This window comes from Siniperca chuatsi, linkage group LG9 (genome assembly GCF_020085105.1).
Source record: "Siniperca chuatsi isolate FFG_IHB_CAS linkage group LG9, ASM2008510v1, whole genome shotgun sequence".
NCBI lineage: Eukaryota > Metazoa > Chordata > Actinopteri > Centrarchiformes > Sinipercidae > Siniperca > Siniperca chuatsi.
In genome coordinates, this window is record NC_058050.1 from 516,975 (window position 1) to 536,533 (window position 19,559).

The following is a 19,559-nucleotide window of genomic DNA, read 5'->3' on the forward strand; positions in this document are numbered from 1 at the left end:
CGATCTGATTATACATGTAGGGACAGTTCACCTGCATGACTATTTCTACTTTTGTGGTGTTGCTATGGTTACTTCAGTAAAAGATATGAATATTGATCTCCTCTCTGGTTAAATGTAGTGCAAACTAATTAATAACTAACGTCTGTGGATTTAAAGACACTTTACAGACTGTTTGAATCTGAACTGTGTTGAAGTGCAAACCGAGGACAGCGACAGGTGAGCGACAGGTAGTAACGTTAGCTAGCTGTACATTTGTTAACCTGCAGTTCATTAGCGTTACGGTGTGTTATTTAAAAAAAGAAATTTAAATTTAGTAAGGTTGGTTACCTAAATGATGCAGATCTGACAACATTTGTTAAGCAGCTATTTTAGCTGGTGCAGCTAATAAACGCTAACATTGTGGTAAGTTAGCCGGTTAGCATTGCGGCTAGTCGACGTCGCACGAGACTGCGGTAGGTAACAGGTGTCTCCGCTTCGTAGTAAAGGTAAACGCTGTTCCTCACATTTGTTCAGCTTTTCTTCACCAACTGTTATAAACTTTACTACCTTCCCAGTCATGGAGACAGATAAAATATTTAAGCTAATGCTAGCTGGAAACTCAATGGCGGCGAATCCCATTTGAAAATTAGTGAAACGTAATATTTCATGGCTTATCGGCAAAATTGTAGACCAAAGTTTAAAACCCGTGAATCGCGGTGGCCTCATCTCTAATTCGGCTGTTATTTGAACCGCAAAGCAGCAGGTTTTAACTAAAAGTCACCATTTAACGTTACTGCTGCAGCCAGGTGGGACGGATTGTTAGGCGCGAAGAAGAAAGTTACGGCTTGGTGCTTATTTCAGTTACTGTTGGCTGTGTTTGTGTGCCGAATTGAAAAGAGGTGTCTGTCGTGTTGTGTGCCGATATGAATGGAAACATCACATTACAGAGTTTTTACGGAACTCGGCGTGTTTGTGCTGTCAGTGATGAAAAGAGGCGTCTGTCTTTGTTAATTAGCCCGCAGGTGAACGAGATTCGGCTGATCTGGGTTCTGTGTCTTGCAGGAGAAGGAGTCACACAAACAGGAAACCGATGGATGCATCAAAAGCAGACTCGTTTTTCCTGAGAAGTACCTCAGCAGTTTCTCTCAATGAGCGGTGAGACTCACACATTTAATCTGATTTAGACTGTTTCATTTTCCATCCTGTAATGTCTCCTGGAGCTGTGAAAAACATGAAGTATTTCTGCTTTGCCATGAATGGAGTATGGCCTACACAAACATGGAGTCCTTATCTCAGTGTAGTATCACCCGACATTAAAATAAACACCTCCTGGCTGTAACGTTGACCTCCTCTCTGTCTGTGTCATCCTCGCTGTAGCTTCTCTAAGGGGCTGGTGGACCAGCTGACCCAGTCCAGGATGGTGACCTTTGACCCGGTCCTGCTGCAGCAGCGGAGGGTGCGTGGCCCCCCGCCGGCGGTCCTGCTGGTGAAGAGACAGACGTCGTCGCCGCTCAGTCTGCAGGTGAGTCGCAGCGCTGTGGACCAATGACAACGACCGTTCACTTCTGTGTTGTGGTGACGTCAGACTGGACTTCACCAGGTGAGCGACCTGTTACCTTCCTGTAGGTGAGTCGGCCATTAACGAGTGTTACTGTACACTGCAGGTCTTATTAGATGCAGGACGAGAGCACAGCGTCCACTTACTGTCTGAAGCTTTCAGCAGCATCTCTTGGCCTTCCTCAGCGGATGGAGGTGGTTTAGTGGTTGAAGTCAGGAGCTCTGACTGCGTAAAGCAACACGTCACTTACCTGGTTAACCCTCTCACCCCCCCACGACGCAGACTCGAGACTCGTCTGTGAGGGCGAAGCAGCGTCGGAGGAGGAGGAGGAGCGTCTGGACTCGACTCGGCTGGCAGCAGGTGACGCGTCGCCTCTCGGCCTCCAGACCCAGAGGCTTCTGGAGCTTCAGGCACAAGTTCAGATGGAGAGCCAGGTTCACCTCCACCTACAGGAGTGAGTACCTGATGGCGGTTTTACTGATTCAGTTCAGGTCAAACCAAGACGCTCTGAATCTCACAGATTAAATCGATCAATAAACCAACTGAAAGATGAATTATTGGCCCGTTGAGCTCGTCCTGTCCGTCGGTCCGACGGTCACAAGAAGTCCATCTTAAATATATTTATTCAGACAGTTTGAGAGTTCATGAGTCTACCATCATTACACCTGTACCTGTGTGCTTCCTGTGCAGGATGGGGTGACCTGCGCGGTCGACTTGGTCAGCGCCGCCTCCTCGTGAGGAGAAACATCCAGGAGCTGACTGCAGGTCAGTTTATCAGCAGCTGCGAGAATACTCAGTCAGACGCCATTCTGTGCTCAGGTGAGAGGGTTGAATGCACCTGTTGACCCCTGTGACCTCAGTACGTGAACAGGTGAGGTGTTCACTGACCCGTCTGTCAAACACTGTGGCCCAGAGTCCGAAGCTTGACACGTTCAGACTGTAAGAAGGTGTTTGTTCATATTGTGGCTGTAATGCCCTCTGCGGCCTGCGGGCGGCGCCGAGGCTTTCTGAAGAACATCTAAATACAGACCCACCTGTTTTACTCTTATTTTATCTTACACTTAAACCAGAATCAGAAATACTTTATTGATCCTGAAGGGAAACTGTGTTCCAGCAGCTCGCCTTTACGTCAGCGCACACAGGAGGAAGTACTAGCAAACAATATGATGCACTATAAAACTATAAAACAGGTCAGAAAGTAAATGAAGTACCAGGTGGGTTTACCGGTATAATAATACACTGTAATAATATAAGTAATAAGTAGTGGTGCAACAGCAGTAATGGAGGTATGATTAATAAATAGGAAAAACTAAATATTGCACAGTTATTCAAGTATTGCAGAGATGTTAATGATCAGTGTCCAGTTTAGTGACTTCGGGTCAAACAGACTGACACTTAGAGGGAGGAGCTAATTTATTTTACTTTACTTTCTGACCTGTTTTTATAGTTTTATAGTGTATCATATTGTTTGCTAGCACTTCCTCCTGTCTGCGCTGACGTGACGGCGAGCTGCTGGAACAAAGAGTTTCCCTTCAGGATCAATAAAGTCTTTCTGACTCTGATAGTCCGTTTGTCTCAGTGTTATTGATACGTCTTGTCTCCTAACGGCGATAACCTGTCGGCGTTAGTTTAACCTGCCGTGTGCTTCTCCCGCAGGACGAACACGGCTCAGTCTGCACCTGCAGAGGGGCGGGGCCGCTGCATCCAGGGGGCGTGGCCTGAGCAAAGACCACGTACCAACCAAGAAGCAGCTGGACGCTCAGCTGGACGAGTACATGTCGCTGTCCAAGAGCAGATTGGACGCTCAGCTGGACGACTACATGTCCATGTCCAGGAGCCGTCTGGACGCCGAGCTGGACGAGTACATGTCGATGGCCGGACAGGCGGCGGAGGGGGGGCAGGCGGAGCTGCACTGGGACTGAGTCGGGGGGACTAAAACTACTTTTCTAGTTAGTTTGATTTAGTGACTGATGAAGCTTCACTCATTTGATTTAAACAGACTTTGGTAAGTTCAGGATCCAGATCGGGTCGATGGATCGGCCCTGCGCTCGGTCTCTGCTCGCAGCTGGAGGAGCTCTGACTTTAGTTTCGTGTCGAAGCAGGACGCCGTTGGTTTCAGGAACGCGTTGGTCGACAGACGGCGAGGCGTTTGTTGTTGTTGTTTTTTTGTTGTTGTCACTTGAACTGATCGGGCCGTGTGCACTTCACTGACCCCTCTGTGTGTAGGAACGTCTGGAATCGGTCTGATTGTGTTGCTACGCTCCACTTTTGTTCCCAGCATTTAAAAAAAACATATTTTAATAAAAGATGTTTCCTGCTGAGTCGCTGTTTACTCCAGGTGTTCTGATCAGCTGACGAGGCATTTTAACCTGCGGCTCGTACCCGTCAGCAGCGCGGCCTTCTTTAGGTTTTACATAAAACACGATGCTCTTAAAATCATCTGATGCATGTTTATAGATTAACCGCACATCAGTAAATATTAAATAGTCTCCACTTTGACATCTGCAACATTAAAATGCTGTTTACACTTTAATGTATTAATAATATAGCACTCTGCAGAATGTCTACTTTTACTTCTGATACTGTAAATCTGTTTTCCTGAATGATTCTGATGCAGGACTTTTATTGTAACAGTATTTAAACGTTGTGGTAAAGTCTCTGAGAACTTGTTGCGCTGCTGACAGGAAGCGGAGCGTCTGGCTGATCCCTGAACAGCCTCACAAGGTCAATATCCTCCAATAACAATCTGATCAGCTGTTGATTCATTTGTTTTTTCAAGATGATTTCTTTGGTTTTTCTCTCGTCCTCCTCAGAGCGGACAGCGGAGACGCAGACGGGACACTGGGGGACGCCTTGTTGGACAGGTTAACTGGGATTTGTGGGTCACCGATTGGTCCTGCTGCCCGGTAAGTCCTCGTCCTGAAGTCCGTCTGAGAGCGCCTGCTGCACTCCTGCGTTAACGAAGGAAGTGACATCACTGAGCAGCAGCTGCCTGCTGCTGTGACATAAATACACACAGATCAATAATGTTTCATTAATAATAATAAATGAACCAATCAATGAAAAATAATGTATCGTTGTATCCGTCCAAATTCCTCCTCGCTCTTCCCTGAAGGTGATTATTGATGAGTCCAGCAGGTGGCAGCAGAGATGCAGCTGCTGCAGTTCAGCAACACGAGTCATTGATCACTTCACGTGTCGATCGATCAGACGTGAACCAACAGGAAACTGTGTGTGAAATCATTTATTACAGAATAAAAACACAAACATATAAGACTGTGTGTGCTTAATGTGTTGTCATGGTAACACCAGGCAGCTCAGAGGTGATCAGAGTTATTGATCAGAAATCGATGAGCAGGTTTCAGTCGAGGGTTTCATGTGAGCTTGATAGAGGATGTGACGTCGGCAGGTTATTGATCAGTTTCTGAGCAGCAGCTGATGGCTCGGTCCTCTGGGTCTCCAGCTCCTGCAGGCGGAGGAGACAAGATGGAGGTCAGTGAGACATTCCCGTTCACCGGTGACAGAACGGCAGGCGTTCCCGACTGGACTCGACCCGGCGACGTGGGACAACGTTCAGCTTCTGAGTAACTGATCTGAATGTGAAACCTGCGCGTGTTTTCGTTAAAGCTGCAGCTTCAGTTTCCGCTCAGTGTTTCTCACTGAGACGGCGTGGACGCACCGACGACCCGGTACAGGAAATAAGAAGAACTACGTGCTCGACGTGCTGCCGGTGGAGGGGGGAAGCTCGCCACCACCTGGGTGATGCGAGGCAGCCATTTTGCATCAGAACGCTCGGTTTAACGGCAGCGTCCCCGTCCGGGGGGGAGGCTGCCCCCTACTGGCCCGCACCGGTACATGCTGGTCTGCCGCTGGCCAAACGCTAACAGACGCGTCAGTATGGACGCGATGTTTTCTCACGCTCTTATTCTCCCTGAAGCCCAGGTCCATCGATCCTTCAGACCTGAATGTCTGTTTTCCAATAAACTTTATCGAAGCAGCAGCAAGTAACAACTTGTGTAACTAAATAATGAATATAAAATAATAAATCCTCCGGGGGAAACTGTTTTTACAGCTTTCTTTAGAAGAAACGTGTTGTTCAACGGTCCGCTCAGAACTGTTTGGCTTCCTGCTTGTAGATTTAGATTTATGAATCTAATAAAGATTGTTTGGAGAAACGCTGTGAAGGGTCGTAAAGGAGATCTCTAACTGTGTCAGTCAGGAAAACAAACTGGGCCGATACGAAGAAGCAGAAGCTCGTGCGGATCTCAGGAGTGACAGCTGTGAATGATGGGAGTCGACCGAGCTGCTTCACCTTTAACCTGAAGGTCGAAGGTCAAACTGCCCGGAGCGTCTGCGGTCGGGAAAGTCACTTTTACAAACCCTTCAGTTATTAGTCGGAGCAGCTGAACGGGCGGCAGCGAGGGCGTGGCTGCCTCTTTGTGCCCTGAGTTTCGGCTCGCAGGCTGCAGCCTGCTGAAGACTGAAGGGAAGAGCTGCAGACGCTCCTGTGATCTCCGCCTGCTCTCCAGGCTCTGAGGCCAGTTCAGGATTTGTTACTTTGGGCTACAAAAAAATCAAATTAACTTGATTTGCTCTCACCTGTCTGCAGGTGGTCCTTGGCCTCCGCCCCCCTTCAGTTCCAGATCTGATGGACAGCCAGTCCCAGCAGGAGCAGCGGGCTTAACGGACCGATCCCTGCGGCCTGAGAGGGGTCACACAGAGGTCATGGACACGCGTATTAAACATTATAATAAACTCGTACAAACAAAGCTGCGTTCACGTTCACACTCAACATCCCCGTGAAGCAGAATCATCAGCGTTCAGTTTTCTCCAGCTGACGTCACTGATGGACTTCCTGCCCCCTTCAGCAGCAAGAAAAGCCGTCTGTCCATCAGGCAACGCTGGGCGGCGGTCACGATGTTATCGGTTGAAACTGGTTGGTTCCAGTGTTGTGCGTCGAACGTGCTCATGTTTTTGCTGAACTGAACGTGAGCGTCGTTCAGTCCCGCGAGACTGAACGACGCTCACGCGCTGTTCTGCGGCGTTTTTGAAACGACGCATCGAGCTGAAGAAGAAACCACCTCGAGCAGCAAGCTTCGCGGTTTCTTTGTCTAAACAGAACGAGAATGGTGGACTTTGTCCCTCGTCACTTACACGGTGATCTCTTTAAAAAGACGCGGACAGCAGCTATGAACGGTTTCAGTGGACGCAGTTTTAAAACGAAGACGAGTGAACAAACGTCTGAAAATGGGTGAAACGGCAAAGAGATTTTTCTCACCTTGTTCTTGCCTTCAGGGTGATAGACGCCCGTCACTACGAGACACAAATACCGCTGTTAGTACCACTAAGACTGGTGATACTACTACTGAGACTGAGCTACTGTTACAGAGTTACAGTTTTCACCGTAGTAGTAGTCGAAGGTGGCGTTGTAGTCGTAGTCTGGTGTCGCCGTCTCTGTTGAGTAGTCGTAATAATCCGTGGTCGACTCTTCTTCATGGCTTCCTGCGTTTCCTGTGGAGGAAAATAAAGTAGGCTAGAATCTCAAACAGCATGTAAATCAGGCGGGTTTTAAGCTAACAGTTCCCCCTGCTTCCGGTCTTTGTGCTAAGCTAGGCTAACAGTTTCCCCCTGCTTCCGGTCTTTGTGCTAAGCTAGGCTAACAGTTTCCCCCTGCTTCCGGTCTTTGTGCTAAGCTAGGCCAACAGTTTCCCCCTGCTTCCGGTCTTTGTGCTAAGCTAGGCCAACAGTTTCCCCCTGCTTCCGGTCTTTGTGCTAAGCTAGGCCAACAGTTTCCCCCTGCTTCCGGTCTTTGTGCTAAGCTAGGCCAACAGTTTCCCCCTGCTTCCGGTCTTTGTGCTAAGCTAGGCCAACAGTTTCCCCTGCTTCCGGTCTTTGTGCTAAGCTAGGCCAACAGTTTCCCCTGCTTCCGGTCTTTGTGCTAAGCTAGGCCAACAGTTTCCCCTGCTTCCGGTCTTTGTGCTAAGCTAGGCCAACAGTTTCCCCTGCTTCCGGTCTTTGTGCTAAGCTAGGCCAACAGTTTCCCCTGCTTCCGGTCTTTGTGCTAAGCTAGGCCAACAGTTTCCCCCTGCTTCCCGTCTTTGTGCTAAGCTAGGCCAACAGTTTCCCCCTGCTTCCCGTCTTTGTGCTAAGCTAGGCCAACAGTTTCCCCCTGCTTCCGGTCTTTGTGCTAAGCTAGGCCAACAGCTTCCCCCTGCTTCCGGTCTTTGTGCTAAGCTAGGCCAACAGTTTCCCCCTGCTTCCGGTCTTTGTGCTAAGCTAGGCCAACAGTTTCCCCCTGCTTCCGGTCTTTGTGCTAAGCTAGGCCAACAGTTTCCCCCTGCTTCCCGTCTTTGTGCTAAGCTAGGCCAACAGTTTCCCCCTGCTTCCCGTCTTTGTGCTAAGCTAGGCCAACAGTTTCCCCCTGCTTCCCGTCTTTGTGCTAAGCTAGGCCAACAGTTTCCCCCTGCTTCCCGTCTTTGTGCTAAGCTAGGCCAACCGTTTCCCCCTGCTTCCGGTCTTTGTGCTAAGCTAGGCCAACCGTTTCCCCCTGCTTCCCGTCTTTGTGCTAAGCTAGGCCAACAGTTTCCCCCTGCTTCCCGTCTTTGTGCTAAGCTAGGCCAACAGTTTCCGAGGCGTTTCTGACGGGGAGAAGGCCTCCCTTTGGCACGGACTTTGGGTTTTGTGTCCTTTCAGACCTTTTACGTGCACAAAAATGCCGCACAGCACGAAAAAGGGCGGGGAAAACCCGAACAAGTATAATATGGCCTCTTTAAAAGGTCCAGTGTGGAGGATTTAGTGGTTAAACTGCTGGTGAAAGAGAAATTGAATTCTAAACTGAGTTTTCGATGTACAGTAAAATGATGTTTCATAAAGAGCCTGAGCAGTGGAAAGAGTGGAAGTGATGAGAGACGATCAGGCGCCTAATCGTTCGTCCAATGAAGGAACGTCTTCAACGACTCCTCCGTCACGGTTCTTCATCTGAAACGAATGAACGCTGACAGAAGGCTGGCTCGGCGGCGGCGTCTCTGTGCGAACTCGCCTGTTCAGATAAAAACACGAACTCCTCCCTCTGAACACAAACTGGCCCCCGAAGCTGTTTGACTGAAGAACCAGAGGACTGAAACACGTCGAGACTCGCCTGCAGTCTGAACTCAGGGACTCAGCAGAGACGTCAGCCGGCTGCGAACAGATCAGTTTACACTGAACGTCTCACAATTTATATATATATATATATATATATATATATATATATATAATATAAATAAATAAAATATATACACACACACTATATTCTTATTTCTTGTTTGCATTTGATGTTAATTCAAGTTATTTTCCCAACAAAACACATGTTGCAGTTTTGAACTCCACTGCATCGTGTGTAAATCAAAGGCTTTTAAAAACAGTTTCTGTCACCAAAAATCAGTTACTATAGCAACAAGAAAAGGACACATGAGTTACACAGCTCTTACTGTTTACCCTGTAAAACCTCCGTACTGTGGGAACCACAAAATGTAAAATGAGTTTTATCGTTTATAACTTCAGGTTCACTGTAAAAAAAAAAACAGCTTCAAGTGCGTTTTTATTTTTTTCAATAAAAATTGTGTATTCAGTGTCCTATATTTTCATAAAGACTATTTACGATGATCAAATATATATATATATATATTTTTTTTTTTTTTTTTTTTTTTTTAATTTATAACTGTTTATTTTACAGTTTTTTCCAGTTGCTAACAAGCGTCGTTCAACACTGAAACCACATTTTCAGAACTCTTCACACAGTCAAACAGCTGATCTCACCTACAAAACCAAACACCGGCAACACGTCTCATTCAGAAACACACATTTCATTCACACACTGACCTGAAACACTAACAGGCAGCGTCACATGACGGATGAACTTTTCTTTTTTAAAGTTTCACTGATTTTAAATACTGTAACACAGTTTCACTTTACTGAAAGCAGAAAATTAATCAGAAATGAATCAAAATTTCATTTTTTTATATGAATATAGAACTTGAAAATTAGAACCAAAAGAGGGAAAGCTCCAGGGCTGCAGTGATGATAAACAAAGAATAAATAAAATACTTCCTACACGTTACTGCAACAACATGTGCAGTTGTTCAGTTTCAGTTTACTTTCAGCATTTTAAAAGAATTACTGCGTAAATGCTCATCGTCCTGTTTTGAACGTGTGTGTGATCATTCTGAACGCAGTGTGTTAGCGTCAGAACAACTTGCTGAACACACAGTGTTCTGCGTGTTGTGGAGGACGAACGGGAAAAGAGCTCCTGAACTTTGAAACGTGCGGTCGCTGAATGCAAAATGGTTCCCAGTTTGGTCCGCACGGCCTTCTGTTCCTCTGACTGTGTGAAGAGTTTTGAAAATGTGGTTTCAGTGTTGAACAACGCTCGTTGCTCGCAACTGTAAGTGAAAGAAGAAACAAGAAAAGAAGTTTGGCAGCTGATCTCTGATCTGTGTTTAAACGTGTAATCGCTCATCTCTTATCTGCTTTCGCTCATTTCATCACCTCGAACCCCCGCAGAGAGAAATAAAGCCAGAGGGGAGAGAAACTGCACTTTTTATTGTTATCGTTTATTAATCCATTGTGACTTCTGGGTCGTTTATAATTTATAGTGCTGAAATGTTGCACGGGATCCTGCTGAGCTCAGTAGAGTCTGTTTGGATTGAAGAACATGAAGCTTCATGTTTCGGGGTTTTCTGTCTCTGTGATATTTTGATTTGTCTGGCGACAGAAAGCAGCTGCGTTTCCTGTCTGATCGCATCCAGCAGATAAAGTTTCATGATTCAACACAGAAAGAATCTCTGAGGACGAGTTCAGTTACAGCTTCGTGTTTCGTTCCTGGATCACTTCACTGTCTGACTGATTAAAAATAAGGAGGACAGGATTTTAACTTTACAGGAAAAAAAGACCCCCGTGCTTCCAGTCTTTGTGCTAAGCTAGGCTAACAGTTCCCCCTGCTTCCAGTCTTTGTGCTAAGCTAGACTAACACTTCCCCCTGCTTCCAGTCTTTGTGCTAAGCTAGGCTAACAGTTCCCCCTGCTTCCAGTCTTTGTGCTAAGCGAGACTAACAGTTCCCCCTGCTTCCAGTCTTTGTGCTAAACTAGGCTAACAGTTCCCCCTGCTTCCAGTCTTTGTGCTAAACTAGGCTAACAGTTCCCCCTGCTTCCAGTCTTTGTGCTAAGCTAGGCTAACAGTTTCCCCATCTTCCAGTCTTTGTGCAAAGCTAGACTAACACTTCCCCCTGCTTCCAGTCTTTGTGCTAAGCTAGGCTAATAGTTTCTTCCTGCTTCCGGTCTTTGTGCTAAGCTATGCTAACAGTTCCCCATCTTCCAGTCTTTGTGCAAAGCTAGACTAACACTTCCCCCTGCTTCCAGTCTTTGTGCTAAGCTAGGCTAATAGTTTCTTCCTGCTTCCGGTCTTTGTGCTAAGCTAGGCTAACAGTTCCCCATCTTCCAGTCTTTGTGCTAAGCTAGGCTAACAGTTCCCCCTGCTTCCAGTCTTTGTGCTAAGCTAACAGTTTCTCCCTGCTTCCAGTCTTTGTGCTAAGCTAGGCTAACAGTTCCCCCTGCTTCCAGTCTTTGTGCTAAGCTAGGCTAACAGTTCCCCCTGCTTCCAGTCTTTGTGCTAAGCTAGGCTAACAGTTCCCCCTGCTTCCAGTCTTTGTGCTAAGCTAGGCTAACAGTTCCCCCTGCTTCCAGTCTTTGTGCTAAGCTAACAGTTTCTCCCTGCTTCCAGTCTTTGTGCTAAGCTAGGCTAACAGTTTCTCCCTGCTTCCAGTCTTTGTGCTAAGCTAGGCTAACAGTTTCCCCCTGCCTCCAGTCTTTGTGCTAAACTAGGCTAACAGTTCTCCCTGCTTCCAGTCTTTGTGCTAAGCTAGGCTAACAGTTCTCCCTGCTTCCCGTCTTTGTGCTAAGCTAGGCTAAACATGTCCTGAGACTGCTTTCCATCCGAATCGTCTGTTCCTTTCACTGCCTGTTAAACACAGTTTGGACGTTTAATCGTCACGTCTGAAAAGTTATTAGATGTTTTGCTCTTAAACACCAAAGTCTAACAAAGCTGCTGTTCATTCAGCAGATGGAGTCGATCTAAAATGATTTATAATAAAATAAAATGAATTAAATGAAGATTTTTCAGAGTAGTTTTAGTTTTAGATTGTGTGAGTGGTAGAAAAAGAAACAAGGATAAGGATTTATTTGGTTAGAGGTGCCAGCCAGGTCGCCTCCCTTCGGTCACGTTTTACAGTTTGTTTAAATGTTTAAATCAACCTCACAAAGGATGCACACAGGAAATGGACACCCTACCATTGAATGACCACAACCCAACAAGAACACAAACACTAAATTTTTAGTAAAAACCAAAATATTCGTACGCTTAAAGTCCCGAAGTCCACAAAACTAAGAATAACCCAACTTAAAATTCCACTACAGGTTTTCTTTCACACTTTTGGTCAGTGTGTGAATGCAAACAAAGTTCAGTTCATAAATAGCAACCAACTAAAAAATACTTTCAAGTAAAAGAAATAGTTTTTGCACTTTCAGCGTCAAAACAGTCAGTGAGCGAGTCTGAGAGTCCGGTCCGGGTTTCAGCTGCTGGATTTGTGTGTGAATGACCGGCTTCCGTAAAAACAGCGGCGTGGTTTTAGAGCGACCCGGGAGGATGTAGCTAAAATGATCGCTGGGCGGCTGGATGAAGAAACCGAAAGGGATTAAACGGCCGAGCGCGTTGCTCCGGACGATTTTTTTACTGCTTTGTGGCGCGAGCCGGGAACGAATGAGCAGATTGTGACGATGGCTGTTTCTCGGGGTGTGACCAGGTGGTGAAATCTGACGACGAGCTCCGTCTCAGTCGCAGGTCATAGGTCCTCCAACGGGATAAAAGCACAGAGAATGGATAAGAACAAAACTCTGGACTGTCCTGAAGTGGCCTTCTGCGAGTCCTGATCTGAATCCTATCGAACATCTGTGGGCTGAAACCTGCAGTGTGCAGAAGGCGCCGGGAGGCGGGGCCACACTACCTGCTAACAGGTGCAGAAGTCTCACTGAGAGCTACAGAAAACGTTTGATTGCCTCTAAAAGGTTGTGCAGAAATATTATTAGCTTACGGGTCGCATTTTTCCATTTTCATTTGTTTTATTATTTAAATTATGTTGAATAAAAAAAATCAAAAGCAAAGTCTGATTTATGTTAAATATGGAATAAACAGTGGACGCCAATTATTTTTGTCAGTTTCAAGTTATTTCAGAGAAACTTTTTGTGGAGGGCACCAACAATTGAACAATTGAGGACAGATTATAGAGTAACGCAGCTGTTCTGATCACATATATCTGTGTTTAGGAGGAAAATACACAAATAGGAACACGGATCGGTGTGATGCTGATATTTAGAATATCAATAATGAATAATACCGTACTGTAGTCAGACTGACACCGGCCTGAAAACAGCTCGACTGCAGTCCAGCCTTTACTTCCGTAACGTCTCTACGTCACTATGTAACACGCGTCATAATGCACGAATCGAGCAGTTTCCACAAGTCCAGCTAAAGATGACATTAAGTAACGTTAGACACCCTCCAGGCGGCCAATGGGCACAAAGCTGTTACTGCGACGCAGAGACAGAGCTCAGTTAAAACGTTTCGTCTGAAAGATAAACTAGTTACAAATGAGTAACTTCCCGCGTCGCGCTCCAGTCTACGTTGTGAAGCTGGTTCTGGTTGTTGGAACGTGTACGGCAGAACCGAAGCCGTAGTTACCGGCTGAAGCGGCTTTGTTTCGGATCACACTACCTTGCTCATCAGGACCCGCCCAACTCTGCTTCTGATTGGCTAGTAGTCCTTACCTCGGTACTGCACGTGTGCAACTCCCAACAAAGATCGAACAGAAGTGCGACGCCTCACTCGGGAGCTAAAACGGAGCGTTCAAGACAAGAGGTGCTGCAGCGACGAGCAGCGTGAGAAACAAAATGTGTTTTATGAAACTTTCACACACACGTTTCAGATACAGTTCAGTGTAGTGCTGCACTGCTCACCTCTCCATCGTCTGCTGTCAGTTAAATGTATTAGTTTAATATTTATATTTACTCACTGCTTCTTGCTAACCAGGCTCCCTCTCTTCATCACAGCTGCTCGTTGAGCCAGGGAGGAGGCTTAGCTGTTTTAATCTAATAAATAAACACTAATATTCTAAACAAAATATTCTTACACCTACCTTCCTTATCAAACAGAAAAATACAACCGTACGCCTTCTGGATTCAGGTTTCTCTCTTTCACCGAGCTAACTGCCTCGTTAACTCGTCCTAAAACTCTTCACTGAAACTCGACAGAAACAAAATAACGTACGCTCTGCTCATATCATGTTCACGGCTCAGCGCGAGAGGAGGTTTGTGCAGCTGCTTCAGCTTTAACACGTTTTTACCGGTATAAAATCTTCTTGTGTCTTAATGTCCTCACACTGTGTGAGCTAGCTAGCGTTTGGCATATCGATCGAAAAAATTGACAGACCTGTCAGCCAATAAAAAACAAGTATTTCCACGTGTTTTCCTGTAAACCCTCTGATTGGTCGATTAGAAGAGGGTATTAGAGAAGAGGGAGAGTTAAATAAAAACTCTTCTGGGCTACAGCCCCGGATGTCCAGGCCGGGCGACGCCCATGGTTGGAGGTCAGGACTTCAGTAGAGCTGTGTCCTGTCACTAATGCTAAGCTAACATTAGCTGTTGACGGTCAGTAAATCCCTCCAAACTGTCCTCTGCCCGCTTGTTAAACAACAATGTGTCGCTTTCTGTTTCTACACGATTTAAATACAGAAGATGTTCACGTGGAAGATTTAAAGTTGTTTAAATCAATCTTTGACGGAGCTGCTGAGTAACGAAAGTTAAGTAACGAGTAATGTAACTAATTACTTTTGCTGCTGAGTAATTAGTAAAGTAATATAACTACTTTATCAACGAGTAATGAGTAATAGATTACAGTTTTCAAGTAACTTCCTGTAACAACAACACTGGTTATAATAACCATAATTAGTTTGGGTAAATAACAGTAATATACAGTGGTGTGAAAAAGTGATCGCCCCCTAAACCTAATAACTGGTTGCTCCACCCTTAGCAGCAACAACTGCAATCAAGTGTTTGCAATAGCTTGCAGTGAGTCTTTTACAGCGCTGTGGAGGAGTTTTGGCCCACTCATCTTTGCAGAACTGTTAATGTAATGTAATGTAATGTAATTCAGCCACATTGGAGGGTTTTCGAGCATGAACTGCCTTTTTAAGGTCATGCCACAGCATCTCAATAGGATTCAGGTCAGGACTGTGACTAGGCCGCTCCAAAGTCTTCATTTTGTTCTTCTTCAGCCATTCAGAGGTGGACTTGCTGGTGTGTTTTGGATCATTGTCCTGCTGCAGAACCCGAGTTCGCTTCAGCTTGAGGTCACGAACAGATGGCCGGACGTTCTCCTTCAGGAGTTTTTGGTAGACGGCAGAATTCATGGCTCCATTTATCACAGCAAGTCTTCCAGGTCCTGAAGCAGCAGAACAGCCCCAGACCATCACACCACCACCACCATATTTTACTGTTGGTATGATGTTCTTTTTCTGAAATGCAGTGTTACTTTTACGCCAGATGTAACGGGACACCCACTTTCCAAAAAGTTCAACTTTTGTCTCGTCAGTCCACAGAGTATTTCCCCAAAAGTCTTGGGGAACATCAAGATGTTTTCTGGCAAAAATGAGATGAGCCTTAATGTTCTTTTTGCTCAGCAGTGGTTTTCGTCTTGGAACTCTGCCATGCCGGCCATTTTTGCCCCAGTCTCTTTCTTATGGTGGAGTCATGAACACTGACCTTAACTGAGGCGAGTGAGGCCTGCAGTTCTTTGGATGTTGTTGAGGGGTCTCTGAATGGCTGAAGAAGAACAAAATGAAGACTTTGGAGCGGCCTAGTCAAAGTCCTGACCTGAATCCTATTGAGATGCTGTGGCATGACCTTAAAAAGGCAGTTCATGCTCGAAAACCCTCCAATGTGGCTGAATTACAACAATTCTGCAAAGATGAGTGGGCCAAAACTCCTCCACAGCGCTGTAAAAGACTCACTGCAAGTTATCGCAAACGCTTGATTGCAGTTGTTGCTGCTAAGGGTGGAGCAACCAGTTATTAGGTTTAGGGGGCAATCACTTTTTCACACAGGGCCATGTAGGTTTGGATTTTTGCTATGGGAACTCTGTAAAGTTAACCCATTACTGTGTTGGTGCTTTTGACCCAAGTTGGTTGTTAATGACACTGAGACAAAACAACACAACAACTCATAAACCTGTCCAGTAGTGCTGCATATCACCTGTAGAGAAATTAAGTAACCAATAGGGCAACACACATCCCTGATCACCGATCAATCAATCAATCTCACATCTTTTAGGAGTTCTGTTTCATCTCTTGTGTAAATAAATACAATCTGAACATTTGAACGTTAAATCACCTGTAAAGTTGCTGCTTCACACTGAAGATGTTTTATTACACAAAGACGGAAACTAGTCTCCTTTTAAACTGTCGATCAAACTGAGCTGCTGATCGATCAATTGATCGTTGTTATCAGTTCTGAGCTACAGTCTGAGAGGTCAAAGGTCGCAGGTCACTCACCACAGCAGGGCAGCATCAGCAGAGCGAGCCACAGAGAGAGCGAGAGCACCTTCATCCTGGACGAGAGAGAGACACTGACTGAGAGAGAGAGAGAGAGAGCGAGCGAGCGAGCAGTGGGTGTGTCCTCTGACAGTCTGAACTCGGAGGTAAATTTAACCCTTTAACCAGCACTGACAGTACAGTCTCATGCTGTTTGTCTCAGCTTCATTCAAGCCCACAAAACGTTTCCAAAGAACCTGTCAGACTGAACTTTGGGTATAAAAACACAGCGTTCTCATGTAGCTTCAGTGAGCTGCAACGAACACGATACACTTCATGTACAGGCAGACAGTAAAGTAAGGAAGTAAAGTTTGCCAGGAAAGTGTTGTTGTTCCACCACAACTGTGTGGAACTCTGCTGCAGGGATGAACGGCGTTCTTCCCCCATATGGTGGTGGAGAACGCTGTCTAACACGTCACTATAAACCCTCCTCATAGACCACTAGAACCTTCCAGATGACCTAAACCACCCCTAAAACCTTATCAATGACCACTAGAACCACCTCATTGACCATTAGAACCATGTAAAGGACCACTTGTGTGGCTCACAGCTCAGAAAAGAAACAAACTTAAACCCAAAAGCACGACTCACAGGCAGACAGGTTGAGATAAAAGTTCACGTTTACTTGAATCAGGAAACAGGCAAGGGTCAAAACCAGAACCTATTAATTCACTGTTAGAGCTTCCCAAGGAACCTCTAGAACCTCATAAGGGACCCCTGAAACCTTCTTGCTGACCACTAGAACCGCCTAAGAGACCTTTAGAACCTCCTCTGGCTCCAGGCGTCCTTCATGGGGTTCTAAGAGTCCTTGGGAAAGTACCAGAGGCCCTCAAAATGCTCCAAGGGTTCTTGAAGGTGTGTCAGGACCTTAGAACCTCGTCACAAAGAACAACCTACTAAATGACGTACAGATGGTTGAAATTGTAAAGTTTGTTAGAGAGTTGCTGTTCCACCTCCGGTGTGTGGAACCCTACTGGAGGGATGAGCGAGTTCTTCCAACAGATCATGTGGTGTTTTGATGATGGGGGGCAGGGCTGGACTGCACACCTGTCTTTGTTTGGTCTGAGCGACCCGTCACACAGGTAGATCGCCCACTGTTTCTTTTCTTAACTGACACGGGGCTGGCCCAGTCACATCTTTAAACGCCTTCGGGCAGAGGATTCGGTGAGCCCGGCGACACCAGTTCAGCTGTCAAGGTTCTGCAGCCGAAGCCGGGGTTTGGGTTCGGCTGCTTCGACCTATCCGGTGCCTTTTGTTGAAACGTGTTTAAGAGCAAAATCAAGAATTTAAAGGGTTAAAATGACTATTTTCAGACTGTTTTTTTTTTTTAACAGCGCAGCCAGATCGTCATGAAGAAAGTGAAAGTTCAACAGGACGAGTCCTGACACGAAGAGTGTTTGTTTCAGCGGTCGAAAGGAGACGCATGCTGACATCTTACGTCCCGAGGGGAGAAGCGACAGGGTTTTAAATGAATTCAAAAGTAAACACATAAAAAATGTATAAATAAGTTTTTGGTTTATATTTTATCCTATTAATACATTGTGATATACTGTCTGACACAATACATTTAAAATTAACTTTTAAATGTTATTTCATGTGTGTGAAGTTAACGTTTTGTCCTGACGGTGGCGCTCTGATTCACACCGTCAGAAGATAAACAGATTATTTCCAACCTCAGTCACAAAAAACATTTAAGACATTAAAAATAAAGATATTAGCCACTCTCAATTCTTGTATAAGATATTTAGGTCATCATAAATAAACCAAAGTAAATCAGAATAATAGTCTTTTAAATGATTCATAGATTTACATAAAGAAGTAGAACTGATGTTATTTTTGTCCTCCAACATGATATAAACAACAGCAATATAAATATTCTTTAACTGTATTTGCAATAAGGACGTGCAGTTGGATTTAAATGTATTATTATTATTATTATGTGTTTTTTGCTTAAATGTCACATGTTCAGTGTTAGATTAGATTTATTGTCTCGGAGCGAGAGTTTTTCCGCAGACAGTAAAACTTGTTGTCGGGCAGGCGATGGTTTTATTTCCTGCAGGTGATGCGCCTGTAAACACACGAACCCCTGCAGGAGTTATTGTTGCCAAGGAGAGGTAAACAATAAAGTTAGAGTCAGGTTTCAGTGAAGGGGGTGGAGCTCTACTGCCTGACAGGTCAGACTCAGGGTTCAGTCTCAGCTGGACATTAACAGAGATTTAGACTCCCAGTGTTCCCAGTGACAACTCCCAGCATGCCACAGGGCAGCAGAGGGTCAGTGGGGGGTTTGATGGATCGACCTGTCAGGAATTCTTCCTGCTGAGAAACACTGTATGCGGAGTGTGTGGACATGTATTACTCATGTTGTGGGGACTCGCCTTCCTCTTGGGGACAAAACGCAAGTCCAACTAATTAACAAAGAAGCGAGAAAACGTACGAGATAAAACGTTAAACAACATTTTGGGTTAAAGGAGAGGTTTAGGACGAGATCAATAACCACTAACTGTTACGGTTACCATCTCCAGGGAGGTTAGCGGTTGGAAAGGGGTCCAGGGCCGGGGTACGCCACAACTAGTGCGAGCAGGGAACACGAGGAATTGGACCCAAATGCAGACTCAGAGGTACAGTTCACAGATTTAATGGTGAAAGAAGAAAAGGCTTACAGCGATGGTCGGCAGGCGCAGGTCAAAGCCAGATAAAATCCAGACTCCAAAACAGGAAACAAAGTCCGCACGACGCTGGCAAACTGAGACAGAGCAGCACACAGACTGAATACACTAAACTACACACAGGTGAAACTAATCCGGGCGGGAAACACACAAAGGCAGGAAGTAAAGTGTATGGACAGGTGAGTAACAAAATAAAACAGGAAACACTGGATGGATGAATGAATGACACAATGAAAACATAACCTGGGAAGCAGATGCTGGAGACCGGGAGCCCCCCCCCCGCCCTCGAGGGATGGATTCCAGACGCCCCTTCGACAAGTCCACAAAGACCTGGTGGCGATACATCCAGCGGCGTGCGAACACAACAGGGTGTTCAGGGCGCCACCGTTTCTTTTTAAATAAACGTTTTGCTGCGTTTTGTCGGGGCTGAACGCGGTCCTGGTGCCGAAAACAGTCATTCTGTGTGAGCGTCTCGTTGGCTGCGGCGCCCTCTGCTGGAAACATTACCGGGACATTTCCTGGTGATGTCACAGATGCCGCGGTGACATCACCACGTCACTCATTACTGTGATGGAATAACAAGCTTCAGACTGAAACTTTCGAACATCAGAACCTGAGCTCCGTTTGGACATAAACACATCAGAGACGAGGCATCGCCGTGGTAACCAGGCGGTGACGGGCC

General features: G+C 45.8%; 1 protein-coding gene across 7 annotated transcripts; it reads left to right on the forward strand.

Moving 5' to 3' along the window:
- The first annotated feature begins 3 nt into the window (after nt 1-3).
- On the forward strand, nt 4-3,858 carry LOC122881069 (chromatin target of PRMT1 protein-like). Of its 7 annotated transcripts, none has more exons than XM_044206758.1 (6): nt 4-827; nt 1,042-1,134; nt 1,357-1,501; nt 1,820-1,991; nt 2,228-2,356; nt 3,194-3,858. In XM_044206758.1, exons 2-6 carry the CDS (start codon nt 1,070-1,072, stop codon nt 3,457-3,459), a joined length of 777 nt encoding a protein of 258 aa, XP_044062693.1. In that variant the 5' UTR covers nt 4-827; nt 1,042-1,069; the 3' UTR covers nt 3,460-3,858. The 7 variants fall into 7 exon arrangements, with proteins under 7 accessions (XP_044062693.1, XP_044062695.1, XP_044062696.1 ...); XM_044206760.1 differs by having other exon boundaries at nt 4-485; XM_044206761.1 differs by having other exon boundaries at nt 4-452.
- The last annotated feature ends 15,701 nt before the right edge of the window (nt 3,859-19,559 follow it).